Raw genomic sequence first — 14,326 nt, 5'->3', positions numbered from 1 at the left:
CTCCCAACTCATTTGAATAGAAATGCAATATATTTTATAAAGTTTATACATGAAGTAAGTACACTATTACTGGTATTTTTTTTGTTACAATTTTAGTTGATATGACAATGCAATGACAATTTTTGAATTAAGAATGCACACCCAGCTTAATGAAATTTTCTTTTAATGTGTAATGAATGGCATGACGTCTGTGGAAAAAATACATGGTTGCCCCTCTGGATTGGTCTTGCAATTGTTCTGGTCTCTGTGGCTCAAGCAGAGGGGACCTCTTCACAGCTCAAGTTAATAAAAACATACCTGATGTCAACCATGTCCCAGAAACATTTAACCGACCTCGACATCAAAGAATGCCAACGAGGGGAAAGGGGAGTCTCGCACAGGTTCTCATTCAAGATACGAGCACCACTGCTTGCTTAACAACCTCACTATTTGAATGAATTAGCATTTTGCAGAACATGTAATTTATGTCAGAATATAAGTGACATTCAAATATAGTTCTTGTACTTACATAATCAAATATTAAACTAAAGTCAATATCTTAAGAAATTAAGATTTTTTTAAAAGCAATTTTATTTATTCATTTCTCGCTGTGCTGCTATTTTTGGCCACAAGGGGTCGACAAAATTCCAGTGTTCAACATGCCTACGCGTTTGACTTAAACTTATAACTACAAAAACAAGTCACTCACAATTAAATTAACAGTTTTAACATTGATAGGAACAAACATGGAATGGTTTACAGATTAAATGAAGTAGTTATTTAAAAAAAAAACATTTAATTGATCAATACTCAGTAAAAAGAAACATTTGTTTGAAAACTCAATTTTTGTTTTTAGTAGTAGTACAGTAATTATCCTGCAGTCAAAAGTGTGCTACAAGTGTTACGTGGCCTCCCTCTAGTGATACACAAAATAACCACTGCCTTAATATAGTTCAGTTGTACTGTATTTAACTTTTTAGAACAAACATTTGCATGAAATCTTTAAGAAGTGCTGGTTCAAACTTTTTTCTTTCATTTAACTTTTGTGAGTAATGCATTTTAATTCAATAATTTAAGTAGGTATAGTGCTAAATTACAAAACTTCACATTACAAACGTTCTAATAATAATAATAACAACAATATTTTTTAGTTATGAACACTTTTGTCTTGTTTTTGATAGTAGGCTACTTGGACATTAAGTGTTTTTTAAGGTAGTACAACTGTACTTGTACAACGTTTGAGAACTACTGTTAGAATGTACTAGTGCACGTACAAGTGTTAATGTTCCATATGGAATCAGCTCGTAAAGTAGGTCAGTGTGTGAGAGAGCAGCTGTAGAAAATCGAATTAAAATGGATATTTGAGATGTTCTAAAAGACCTGCGTGTCAACAATGGCCCAGAAGCTGACATGTGAAAAGACATACAAAAAAAAAACCTTTTCAGTGTACTACTGTGCTCACACTAAAAGTTCTCCCATTGCTTCTCTTGTGGCAGTTAACAAATAAAGATCACCTCAGCACGGTCCAAAACATGCTGCTCACCACGTGAAGGAGGCGGGGCTATGCAAATGAACCGAGTATATAAAAAGCCGGGCTTCGCTGGCAGCCGGTCATTAAAAATCGAGTTGTGTCAGGCAACGCTTGGCTCGTCACTTCGTCAGGAAAATGACCAAACTCCCTTGAGATTTTAACGCGCTTTTACAGCGAAGCAACTCGCTTTTCTTTTCCTCCTCAACGTGGAACGCCACTCGTCTCATGTGGAAGCCCTTCGACTGACTTCTTTTGAATGTCACCTCATTCCGCCGCCATGGAATACCCTCCGACCATGGCTCCGCCGGTGCCGCCGCACAAAGTCCAGAGTGGCCGGCCGGGGCAGCCTCATGAGCGGCTACTCAAGTGCGTCTTGCTCGGGGACGGAGCGGTAGGCAAGACCAGCCTGGTGGTCAGCTACACCACCAACGGATATCCCACCAAATACGTCCCCACCGCCTTTGATCACTTTTCCGGTAAGTACAATTAATGAAAGGGGAATACTGTATTAAAATACCTTATTCTATCGATATATAGTGTATTTAATATTGTTAGCCATTTTAACACTACACACTTCATTTTTACACTGCAGTTACAACATTACCACTATGCTCAAATAGGAGGGGAAATGTATTTAAATAAGTCAATATGTATTGCATATGTTAGACTTGTACAAAGAACTAAAAAATAAAAAAGTACCCGAATAAAATTTTGAAAACACACATTATTTCTAAGAGAGGAAATGCAAATGTTTTGTACTTAAAAGTTACTTACAACTGAATTTCACAAATGGACTTCCCTCGATTAAAAATAAATAAATAAATAAGGTGAAGCTACTGTAATATTATGCACAGTTTGAACATTTAATTTGAACATTTAATTGAGTAATCCTTTCATTTTCCACTAGAGGGAGCAACCTACATGGGACGTATTGTATTTTGAGATGCACTGATCTAATATCGAAGATAATTGAATTTGGCTTGTCTCTCTGTCTATATTTTCCCATTGTATTTAAGTGTAATAGTTTTATTTGTTCCAAATATTTTTGTTGTTAATCAAATATTTTTTTCAATTCATTTTTCACAATATTTGTTTATTTTGTAATATTTTTCTATCGTTTTCTGTTTTGTAATTTTGCTTAATTTAGTTTTTATCTCATTTTCTCTTTTTTTCCAATTTGTGTCTTTTGTTATTTTTTAAAAATATTTTCTGTATTTTTGTCCCAAATTTTCCTTTAATTTTTTTGGTGCGTGTTTATAGTATTTTTTTGTTTTTTTTTCATCTATCTATCTATCCATCCATCCATCAATCAGCTGGGATGGTCTCTAGCTCCCCACGACCCTGATCATGATAAGTGACATAGAAAAATGGCTGGATTAACTTTGTTTGGCCCCCGAGCCATATGTTGCCCACCCCTGCTTTAAGGTAACCGCGCCATTGACAAAATATCGTACGTCTAAAGTTACACGTGTGTAGTTTTTTTATGAGATTTACTGATTTAAGACTGTAATAAAGTTCTTGGCAGAGGAAACTTGAATGTGTTCTTACCTGTCTGAGATGGTGAGAGCAGCACCCACCCAAATTTGTTCCATGTCCTATCGTAATAATAATAATAGTAATACAGGCGTGTTTGTTTTTCCATGTCCCTTTTGTGTGTTTGTGTGTGTGTTTGACTTCTCTCAGATGTTGTTGCCATGTTGCCACTTTTCCAAGCGTGTCCCTGCAAGCTTTTGTTTGCTGAAATATTAGCAACCCAAATGAGAGTTGACCCGTGCATGAAAATGATTTTCAGCAAGTCGACATTGTGCGTTATGTCATAATCACATCCAGCCAGCGTGTCCTCTGGCTTTGCTTTTTGAAGTTTGTTTGGATTTGGAGGCAACTTGTACTATTTCCATAGGAAATGATGGAAATAAAAATAATGCCTTCCAGTGGCAAACTGCCTTTACTATAGAACTAACTGTACAGGGTAGGCATGTTTTTACCTAACATTTTGACATTATTAACTGTCATTCGAGTGTAAAAATAAGTTTGTCCTCATACCAAACATTGTTTCTAGCCCAGAAGTAATTTGTATCGACTTCAACAAAAAAACGATAGAGAATTTTCCAAGACAAGGTAACACAGCCACCAATGCACTTAAATCGCTTTATTAAACAAATGTGTGATAAGCGCATTCATATATGGGATGCCTATGGCCATAACTCATAATAATTCATAACTAGCTAATTCTACACTTTTTTCCTGCTGGCACCCACGTCACTCACCAGACCAGACCCCGCCTTTTAAAGCCATACACACCAAAAGTCACTAATCGTACACTAGAACGTGAGGTTAATGACCACAAGAGGACAAAAAAAAAAAATCCTTTTCAAATGCACATTGTATTCTGTTTAAAAATGCACAATCAATTATCTGATTAATTGATGGGATAACCAGTAGAATACTCATGATTAAAAAAAATATTAGATAGCTGCAACGACTACACCGCATCTCACTGATACAGGGCGACCATGGCAAAATGTTTGTAATCAATGTCATGTCTTTGGACAAAACTTTCCGCGTTAAATGATTAACCCAAGAGGGTGTGTCAGACCCTTTTTTTTTTTTTACCCATATTGGGTTGTTTTTGACCCAACTTTTTTTTCCGAGTGTGTAGTGCAGTCATTCTCAAAGTGTGGTTGTGTGCAGGCTCCCTCTAGTGGTGCGTGAAATAATTACCGCCTCAATACATTTGCAGTGGTATTTAATTGTTTGTTCATTCGTTGACACCCACGGCACTCACCATACTAGGCCCTGCCTTTTAAAGCCATATACACTCAATGCACAGATAGTACAGTATAGTTTTTAATAGTGCTAAATTATTATTTTGTTATCCGATTATTAAATTAGTGGTTGGAATACTCGATTCTAAAACTATTTGATAGCTGCAGCTCTATTCACCATATGTTTTAGCCTCTGCACTAATGAGGTTTTAAAACCCAACCGGGTTGCCACAAATCCTCATAAAAACCACTCAAGTGTGGGAAGAGAAATCACAAAGAGCCAGTGAGTGTCTCGCTGTCAGGTTTTAGGTTGCACAAGCGGGCCCGTTGTTGTCGTCGTCAGCCTTGACCCGCGGGCGCTCTCCTCCACATCTGTCACAGAGGCTCACAGGCACAGATTGTCTTGACACAGAATGATTGTGCACTTTGTGTGTGTGTGTGTGTGTGTGTGTGTGGAGGGGTGGGGGCAGCGGTAGCAGGGTCGGGTGGGGGGCATCGCCCGGGGATGATGTCATTTCTTTCAGGCCCCCCCCCCCCCCCGAATGAATGAGAGCGACCCAGTTTTTTTGTGTGAAAGTTGACTTGAGAGGAGTTACGCAACGTCGCAGGTGGCGGGCGGAGTGTTGAAGAGCGCGATGGGGGTGATAAGTTGGAGCTTGTAGCAGATTGGCTAACAAGTATCATATGTCTGACCGTAACATATTGAAACGGCTACATTTGAAAAACACAACTATGATATTTTTTTCCAGCATGAAACAGCAAAATCAAACTGTCAGACTGTTTAATTTCTATTTTATACCAAAGCTATTGACTTGATTATTTGACAGACAATAAAGTCTAACATTAGCTATAAGCTTGGAGCCGATTTGATGCAGATATAGTTTATAGCTAATGCTAATTCTTGACTCCACCCCCTTGAATGTCATTATCTTTGTTACGTTGTGTTTTGGAAAGAAAATTGCCAAAAATATGCAAAAAAAAAAAATCGGCCAATTTTTAATAATAGCCGATAAATCGGTTCGATACTAATATACACCCACCTAATGATCAATATGTTCTGTTTACCTACATTTTGAACGTCTACACGTTCAATTTGATTCTCGTGGTCACTAATGTTAATGTTAGATATGGGTCACTTGAAAATAAATACAAAATTTAACGTTAAAAAAAAAAAAAAAAAAAAAAAAAAAAGAAAGAGTCAGGCCTTGGCGGTTCAAGTTGTTCCATAATGCTTCTTTGTTAGCGCTATGATGAAGTTCTGCTGGTTTCAGCCAAGGCTTTGATCAAGTATACAAGCGACCACACACACACGCACGCACGAACGCACGCACGCCCCTAAGGGCCTATTGTAAACGTTTCCATGTGCCCGCTGCTTTGGATTGTAAAAACGAATGACCCCGTCGTTCAAACATGGATGACTCACGCACTTTTCAAAATGAGGCCCAGTGGAAGAGTCGCACTGAACAAACAAAAACACGGCTGATGAGTACAAACTGTCCCACTGGCGTGTGTGTTTGTGTGTCTGAATTCAATTGATCCGTTTTTTTTTTTTTTTTGTATTCCCACAGCTGTGGTTCAGGTGGACGGAAGCCCAGTTCGACTACAGTTGTGCGACACTGCGGGACAGGTGAGTTTGATGCACAAACACACACAACCAAGGACGGAGCAGTTCTAGACCAGCTTAAAAGATTTAGGTCCTGACCAATTAACTGGCTGGTCAGTTTAATGGGTCTTTTTGCAACTCATTTGCTCCCAAAAATGTATAAATATATTTTTTTAATACTTTGTCCTTCACTCCCAAAAATGTATTTATATGTTGTTATGTTTTTTTTATGCTAGAGCATACAGAAGGCTTTGATGCTGCCTCTGAACTGAAGAGAATGTTTAAAGCAATGGTTTACACAAACAGCCAGCAGGTGGCAGCAGAGTATAAGAGATCAGCCAGGGCCATGTTGCAACAAGCTCTTTTTCCCAGTGTTTTCAACAGGTTTGTAAATAAAGATGAAACTTAGCTATATTCTAATGCTAATTGCTGCAAATCGGAAACAGATAGAAATATACTTTTTTTTCCTGATGAAAGAAAACACTCTAATCTTTCTTTTGGTAGGTTGCATGTTTTTATAGCAATAGAACACAATGTTCTGTGGGCCTTGCGAAATCAGTCAAAATCCAGTGAAACACCCGGGAGCGAAAAGGGTTGCTTCAGTAAAAATGGCTGGGAGTGAATGAGTTAAAGATTTTTCTCTCTGTTGTAAATTTAAATAATAATAACCAATACTAAAGGAGATAGCATTGTAAAATAGTCAAATGTTCCGCCTTTAAGTCATATCTATATTGTTGTAAGCATGGATGGACTAAAAGACAAGTTATTTTATTCATTATATGTATTTTTTAATTAATCAGCCAGGTTATCAGAATTTTGTTCTACTACATATCGGAATTGGCCTAAAAAAAATCCTTCGCAGTTGGGCCCAAAATGGAAATTGATTGAAATTTGAATTCACCAGAAATGTTCCACCCCTTTGCAACCCTAAAGGCCTTTTCACACTGCACTTAGTAACGCACAGCATGCCGTGCTGTACACTGCTGTGTGGCATCTCGCTGCGATGTTCAAATGTTCAATTCGAGATTGGCGTCGCAATGATGTCAGAAGTTGCATCCAATAGTAGAGGGGGGTGGCGGAGTGATTTCAGAGTGTTAACAGCAACCGGTAGGGAAAAAGCTTCCATGTTACTTCCTGGTTGGCTGCTACGCAAGCTCTTCCAAAAATGCGCGCAGACGCCCACAACCATTTCTGGCGCGTGGAATTACATAAGTGTCGACTTGAATCTGCTGATATTCGCCCTTACACGCCGACGTGTGTGTGAGTTGTTGCAGCAGCTCACGACACGTTATGAGTTCGGTATTAGGAGAGGCTCAATAAGAGAAGCTGGCAATGGCCGGCAGGCTTCATGCGTATCAAATGCGCTGCTCCCACGGCAGGGTTCATCCGAGTGTGCTTATGAAACAAACCAGGCTCCACACCAAGTAACCACGCCGGTCGGTTTTTCACAACCACAGCTGACATGCCGACTTTTTGGTCCCCACGTTTGAAGGCATGTGGAATTCGTTCATGGCGATGACACTGGCAAGAGTGCGGAAAAATCGTCGCCCATGCTAATTATTCATCAATCTTATGGCATGAAACGTAATCAACTCTAAGTACAAAAACTCACCACAACATGAATCGACATAAAATGAATGTTCGATACCACTTTTTTTTTTTCAATACCGATACATTACTCAAATCTTCAGTACTCAACGATACCGATACCAGCTGCCGATACCATAAATACTTATGATACATACAATTTCCCAAAAAACAATGACAGATATATTTTTTAAAGACCTATATATCACAATTATAATTACAATTTGCTCATGAAAGTCATTTTACATAGAGCACACAATAAAATGAATTTTAAAAAAATTACAAATTAACTCATTCAATGTAGAGTTAGCTAAGCCATTAATTAGCCAGTCTATGTGACTCAGCGTGGGTTTTGAGTGGACTTTTTAGTTGAGTTGTCCTGATCTGAACCACTGCTGCACCAGACGTAGAGCCATATAAAATATGACCATGTTGGGGTGTATTTATGCAAATTTGAAAATAATTAAGACAATATATAATATTGCTGGAACATTGATATGTTAACGGATCAGTACTCGACATTTGCTGATATTCAACTTTAAGTGTCTTGGGCTCAGATGCAAAAAAAAAAAAAATCCCACCCCACCCAGGTTCATGTGACGGAAGTGAATCTCGACCCACTTAATTAGAAAAAGCTAATGCAATTTTACTACAACAGCAATATTAACCACACAGTGAAAACTGAATGTCAATAGATTGTGCAGGTCTACCTAATGAAGTGGCCACTTCGTCTATTCCTGAGCAGATTCACTCAATTTAGCGTCAGAGCACTACTTTTAGGCACCCGCTGCTCTAAATCATCAATCATCACATGTAGACGATAATGTTGACGAGCCTCATGTGAAATTGGTTTGTTTGTGTTGAATTTCTGATAATTCAACCCTATGTCTACAAACACAATAAATAAATCAGTCCAAATGTAATAACAGTGCGCGTTTAAGATCCTCACCTGTTTTTTGTGTGTCCAACCAGGACGAGTTCGACAAGCTGCGTCACTTCTGCTACAGCCGCACGGACGCCTTGCTGCTGTGCTTCAGCGTGGTCAGCCCGGCGTCCTTCCAGAACGTGTGGGAGAAATGGGTCCCGGAGATCGGCCGGCGTTGCCCCCTCACGCCCGTCCTCCTGGTGGGCACGCAGTGCGACCTGCGGCAGGACGTCAAGGTGCTGATCGAGCTGGCCCGGCGGAAAGAGAGCCCCGTGGCCGAGGAGGACGCCCGCGCGCTGGCCGACAAGATCGGCGCCGTCACCTACGTGGAGTGCTCGGCGCTCACGCAAAAGAACCTGAAGGAGGTGTTCGACGCCGCCATCGCCGTGGGGTTGCGCAATTGCGAGCGGAGGCTGCGGCGGGAGAGGAAGGTGCGCAGCACGGCCGATAAGATGAAGATGCTCTCCAAGTCGTGGTGGAAGAAGTACGTGTGCGTCCAGTAGGATACGAACACTTGCGGGGACTTGGCGCTGAAAAGGACAAAAGGCGCACAGGATGCAGCGTTCGCAAATGTGATAATCAGCATATGAACTGAGAACTGTATATTCAAGCTATATCATCTATATGGGCTGTACACTGTAATTCAACTTTGTTCTTGCCAAACTCAAAACACGTTTCATTTTGCGTTCACAAGATGAAGATTTTCATTGGCTTACAAGCATCATTGTTGAAGTCAACCAATTCATCAAATAAGAAAATTCCAGTTGCCTTGATTCAGTGTTTGCGGATTACCGTAACCACGGTGACGAAGAATATTTACCAAGCACACTGGAGATTTTTAATTGATATTGGGACACCAAGTTCTTAAATGACCTCAGCAATTATGCTTTTAACGATTTGTTAAAGCACCTTTAATGCTTTACTACCTTCACACAATTTTCCACTAATGAATAGCAAAATGAACTGCTTGGTAGTGTACTGTACATGAAAGGCCAGTACTGCCTGCACCTTTCTTTATCTTCACAGCTGATGAAGATGTGTGTTTTTGAGTATTTTTCAAATCAAATGTTTGAAACTGGATTAAAAAAAAAAACTTTTCATGAGAACATGTTGATTATTAGCTTTGAACAAATGCAGGTTTGTTTTTGCAACATTCAGCTGTAGAATTAACCGCAGAGTGATGATAAGCAAATAAATCAACAGAGCCTGACTACAAATAACGCAAATCTGTTTATAATTGAGGCTCCCACCTCCAGGAAAAATAAATAAATAAGTGGAGTTTCCAAATTCCCATGAATATTAGGAATAGGTTCCCCGAAAAAAAAAAAAATCAACAAATAGCTGAATTCACAAATGCCAAATATGAAAATGTGGGGGTCTGCTGTAGTTGGGTTTGGATTATTGCTGTCCACTGATAAGCGTGCATCTCCAAATTTAATTTTTCTTCATATCTTTTTTTTTTTTAAGATTGACAAGGTTTTGATTTTTAGATGAAATCATGTTTTCTAAAACATTAGATTTACACTAGGTGAAAAAAATTATCATATTTATTTGAGAAACTTAAATGTTTCAATTTTTTTTTTTTTTATATTGTGAGATTTTGCTTTTTTGCACCTTGAGCTCACAAAAAAAGGACATCCAAAGATTTTTGTGTGTGTGCATTTTGTCTCATTCAGAAAATAAGTCCTTTTGCAGAATTTAGATGGGTTTTTTTGTGCATTTTTTTTCAGCAAACAATTGCAAAAACATCTAATATGTTTTGAGTCAAATTACCAGCAAATGCGTCTAATTTTTTTCTTTTTTTTTTTTTAATTGTGTTTGTTGCTAATGTGTAAAAAAGAAAGGACTTTTTTTTTTTTTTTTAAAGTTAAATAAATCATTTTTGACCTCCCAAAAAAAGACAATTTTGACTTCTTGGGGTCAAAAAAATCTTAACACAATTATAGGTACAAAATGGGGCCAGAGGTCATGTTACTAATTGTACTACTGTTATGTTTCTACTGACAGTTTTAACAAATATAACAATGTTGTTGTTGTTTTTTTTTATTGCAAACTCCCCAGTATGTGCTGTAATGTGCCTTAAGCTGATGCTGTATAGTGCAGGTGAAAGCCTTAAAGGGATCAGCCCTTTAATGACTAACTAAAGTTGTGTAGTGCCATTGTCAATTGCGCCACCACGCACATTTCCAAGACTGACTCCAAGTGCCATGCAACAAATGGCCTTTGGACCAGTTGAGGTTTAAACTCAAGTGTCAGCTATACAATGAGTGCACTGCTTTTACCTCCAACTAAATACGGTGCCAAAAAACAGTCATTGTCATATGTCCTAAATGTAAAGTGCTAGTGATTGTCCTTCCTCTATTGACCACTAAAGAGACACATTCTAGAATTATACTGTTAGTTTGCTTCTTATTTTTCAGAAGCCTGTTATTCATTCATTTCTGTCGGTTTCTTCATATCTGCTCATTCTGGGCCTACGACTGATCATGAACAAAGCAGATGCATGAATGTGCCATTTTCATTTATGTACGTTACATAGTATATATAAATATGTCCTATGATATGATGTTTGTAATGTCACCATAATATAAGCGGTACTTAACAGAGCGATTTTGTTAAGCTGTTTGAATGGAACAAAATAAAATGTGAAACATTTGAACTCTTCGCTCTTTGTTGACACTTTCATGCAAATTATTATTCACTTATATAGTGTGAATATTGTTAGTTTTGAACTTGTGTATAAACACAAAATAAAAAATATGAAAGTAAAATGTTGCAGCATTTTTAAACCACTGTAACATGAAATTGCAAAGTACGTCTTAAGTTTCTGGGTCCCTCCAGAGACAAAATTGCACCCTGACAATCATAAATATTATAATAGTAATTATTGTAGACCAGCTGTATTGTTATAGCAGAACTGTTACACAACACTGTGGCCTCTGTAATTTAAATTTACAATGCAGTTTGAGGAACACTATTAATTATATAACAATGCCGTGAGAGTGCTCCAAAAAACGGCCCCCTTGCACAAGAAACAGAACAATGCATTGGCTGGGAATCGAACCCAGGTCAACTGCTTGGAAGGCAGCTATGCTAACCACTATACCACCAATGCTGCATTGTAGCATTTTGGAGTTTAATAGTTGAAGTGACCCAAATTTTAAATTTTTGCTCCGTGTTAGCATTCCAGAGACTAGTGTGTTCAAAAAATGTAATTTTTTGTCAAAATGCTAAGTTGACTTGGGGGGATTTGAAGGCACAAAAAGAATTACAGGTAGTGACGCTAACAACTATACAGTACCACCAGTGCTACAAGCTAACATGTAGCTCATTAAGAGTTGAAGTATATTGCAAGTTTACAGAGACTAGTGCGCTTCAGTTATTGTTGTCACATTTGGTCAAAATGCTTTAAGAGCCAATTGACTCTGGTGGGACTCGAACCCACAACCTTTGAATAACTTCGTTGTTATCTAGAAGTCCAACGCACTATCCGTTGCGCCACAGAGCCACTTGACATCCCAACATGGTCGTCGTAAACGGAATTCTACTAGTTTTCATAAACTGAAATGAAGTGTGATATGACATTTGGAGAGTAAGTGCTTCTTTCCTATTTTAAAGTTAAAGTACCACTTCTCTGTGGCACCCATTTTTGGATTTAGCATGACTCCGTCATCACGACAAGGCATTGATCACTTATGACCTGCTCTCCAGCGTTGGTGGTATAGTGGTTAGCATAGCTGCCTTCCAACTACTTGACCCGGGTTCAATTCCTGGCAAACGCATTCTTTTAAGGCTTCTTGCTAGCACTGCATTGGCTGGGAATCAAACCTTGGTCAACTGCTTGGAAGGCCATGCTAACCACTAAGAGCACCTTGGTGTTTCACAATTGAACTTAACCAGAAGTCATGTGTTCTAGAACAGGATCGTTGTAGAGCTAGATTGAAGATTTCGACCAGTTTGTTTAAACAAATGCTGCAGGTAAATTTTGGAAAATATATTATTTATATACTGTATATATAAATACTCACCCACATACAAAATAAAAAATAATTTAAAAAAAATATATATATTAAAAAAAAAAAGAAAAAAAAAGAGAGCAATGATGATGACATGTCAAATCAGTAAAATTACAGAATGAACAATACTGAGCTCTCCAGTGGAAAAAAAAGAGGAAAATATGTACCAGGCTAATTTGACCCTGGTGGGACTTGAACCCACAACCTTTGAATCTCTTCACTCTAACAAACTAGAAGTCCAACACCACAGAGCCATGACTGACAGCCTTAAGGTTTCGTTTCCAACCACAATAATTTGAAACTCACAATCTATTGTATCAAAAGTCGTCTGAAGCCTCAGTTTATGACAATAGTTGCATAACACTCTTAAACTTTGTCTTGCATTGCACTTCTTCCAAGTAAGGTTATGATTTGGTCCTACAGAGGAAATTTTAAATTGACAATAAGAATCCTTATAGTTAAAATATACGAAACACTTGACCAAAAAGGTTCAAGGTTACATAACAGCAATCACACTAATTCTACGGAAAAATGCCAGTAAGCCATCAGGAAGCAGATAACCACTTGCAACTTGATCCTCCAGTTTCCTCCAGAAAGAAGAAAGAAGTGAAAAAAATGTCTGGAAAAAAAATCCACTTAAAGAAGGTACAGTACATTGCAATTGACATTTACATTATGCAAATTGGTATGCAAATCTTTCACTTTGTCAACAGCAGCACAAATTCAAGCTTCAAATTTATTCAGTTCCTAATTATAATTGCATGATTTAAGCTGTCTCACTCTTGAGTTGTGTCCAAAGGTTTATAAGATGACTCTGGTGGGACTCGAACCCAAAACCTTTGAATTACTACAACTGTTTAGAAGTCCAATGCGCTATCCATTGCGCCACAGAGCCCTGCATATAATAAGTAGATTTTCAAGATACATTTTTTCAAATTTGATAGCACTGCAGCACTTCTACAGCATGGGAACTCATATTTGATCAATAAAAAAGGAACAAAATTTAAATTGAGTCCATTAAGCCCCGATGGACTTGAGTTTAGACTAGTACCTTGATGGAGAGAAATTAACTTTTTACTGTGTCATCATCCCCAGAGTCAAAGCTGTGAAACAGTTAACTCATTCAACGCCAGCCCGGTTTGGATTTTTGACGTCTATAGCCGTCACTGGCACTGAATGAGGTAAAGTTGCATTTGAAGCTTTAGCTGCAGAGGTTTACAAACCTCCAAATTTGTTGGAACAGTAAGCTCAATTCCTTCATTTTGCTTAAGACCGAAACGTTTGGGTTTTCAACAGACTAGCCAAGTCAAGTAAACCCAATAGAGCAGTGGTAGGGGACCCTGGTCTTCGAGAGCCGCTGTGCTGCTTGTTTTCCATGTCTTCCTCCATTAACACACCTGATTGACCAACAAGATCGTTATCAGGCTTCTGCAGAGCTTGCTGATTAGCTGATCAGTTGAGTCAGCTGTGTTTGAGGAGAGAGACATGGAAAACAGGCAGGACGGTGGCTCAGGGTTCCCTATCCCTGCTATCGAGTAAGTATTTTACTAAAAACAAAAAAGAAATAGAACAGAGCAACTAAATATTAAAGACAATGTCATTCAGTGTTCATGATTTTTGGGGATATGAGTAAAACTGTGTCTTGTGATGCGCTTTGGAGGCTGGCAAAAATGTAGTATATTTTTTTTCACATCAGCAGTATCGGGCACATTTGTGGTATGCAGTTAGCTAGCTAAATGTATCTTCCCTTCGGATGGTCTGCGGAATGCCCAAGTGAATGTCTTCTCCGCTTTCAATCAAAAGTATTTTCTCATAGATGCTTCCTAATATTGTCTCTTTCACGACCACTGATTGTCTCTAAAATGTCTTCCCACCAATAGTTCAACTACTCTACGCTTATCCACAAACCAGAAAATGGTG

At 38.4% G+C, this 14,326-nt stretch overlaps 1 protein-coding gene and 3 non-coding genes across 4 annotated transcripts; 1 reads left to right on the top strand and 3 right to left on the bottom strand.

Annotated features, from left to right (window-relative positions):
• Window positions 1-1,585: 1,585 nt before the first annotated feature.
• On the top strand, window positions 1,586-11,049 carry rhoub (ras homolog family member Ub). Its single transcript, XM_077565504.1, has 3 exons — window positions 1,586-1,986; window positions 5,844-5,902; window positions 8,438-11,049. Exons 1-3 carry the CDS (start codon window positions 1,767-1,769, stop codon window positions 8,891-8,893), a joined length of 735 nt encoding a protein of 244 aa, XP_077421630.1. The 5' UTR covers window positions 1,586-1,766; the 3' UTR covers window positions 8,894-11,049.
• A 384-nt stretch (window positions 11,050-11,433) lies between these two features.
• On the bottom strand, window positions 11,434-11,505 carry trnag-ucc (transfer RNA glycine (anticodon UCC)). Its single transcript has one exon. It is a non-coding gene; the product is annotated as a tRNA-Gly (tRNA).
• Window positions 11,506-11,810: 305 nt separating this feature from the next.
• Window positions 11,811-11,898, bottom strand: trnar-ucu (transfer RNA arginine (anticodon UCU)). Its single transcript is given in 2 exon segments — window positions 11,811-11,846; window positions 11,862-11,898. It is a non-coding gene; the product is annotated as a tRNA-Arg (tRNA).
• A 1,317-nt stretch (window positions 11,899-13,215) lies between these two features.
• On the bottom strand, window positions 13,216-13,301 carry trnar-ucu (transfer RNA arginine (anticodon UCU)). Its single transcript is given in 2 exon segments — window positions 13,216-13,251; window positions 13,265-13,301. It is a non-coding gene; the product is annotated as a tRNA-Arg (tRNA).
• Between the last annotated feature and the right edge of the window lie 1,025 nt (window positions 13,302-14,326).

This window comes from Vanacampus margaritifer, chromosome 5 (genome assembly GCF_051991255.1).
Source record: "Vanacampus margaritifer isolate UIUO_Vmar chromosome 5, RoL_Vmar_1.0, whole genome shotgun sequence".
Lineage (NCBI taxonomy): Eukaryota > Metazoa > Chordata > Actinopteri > Syngnathiformes > Syngnathidae > Vanacampus > Vanacampus margaritifer.
The sequence above is the reverse complement of the archived record's forward strand: the minus strand, read 5'-3'. Positions and strand labels throughout refer to the sequence as shown.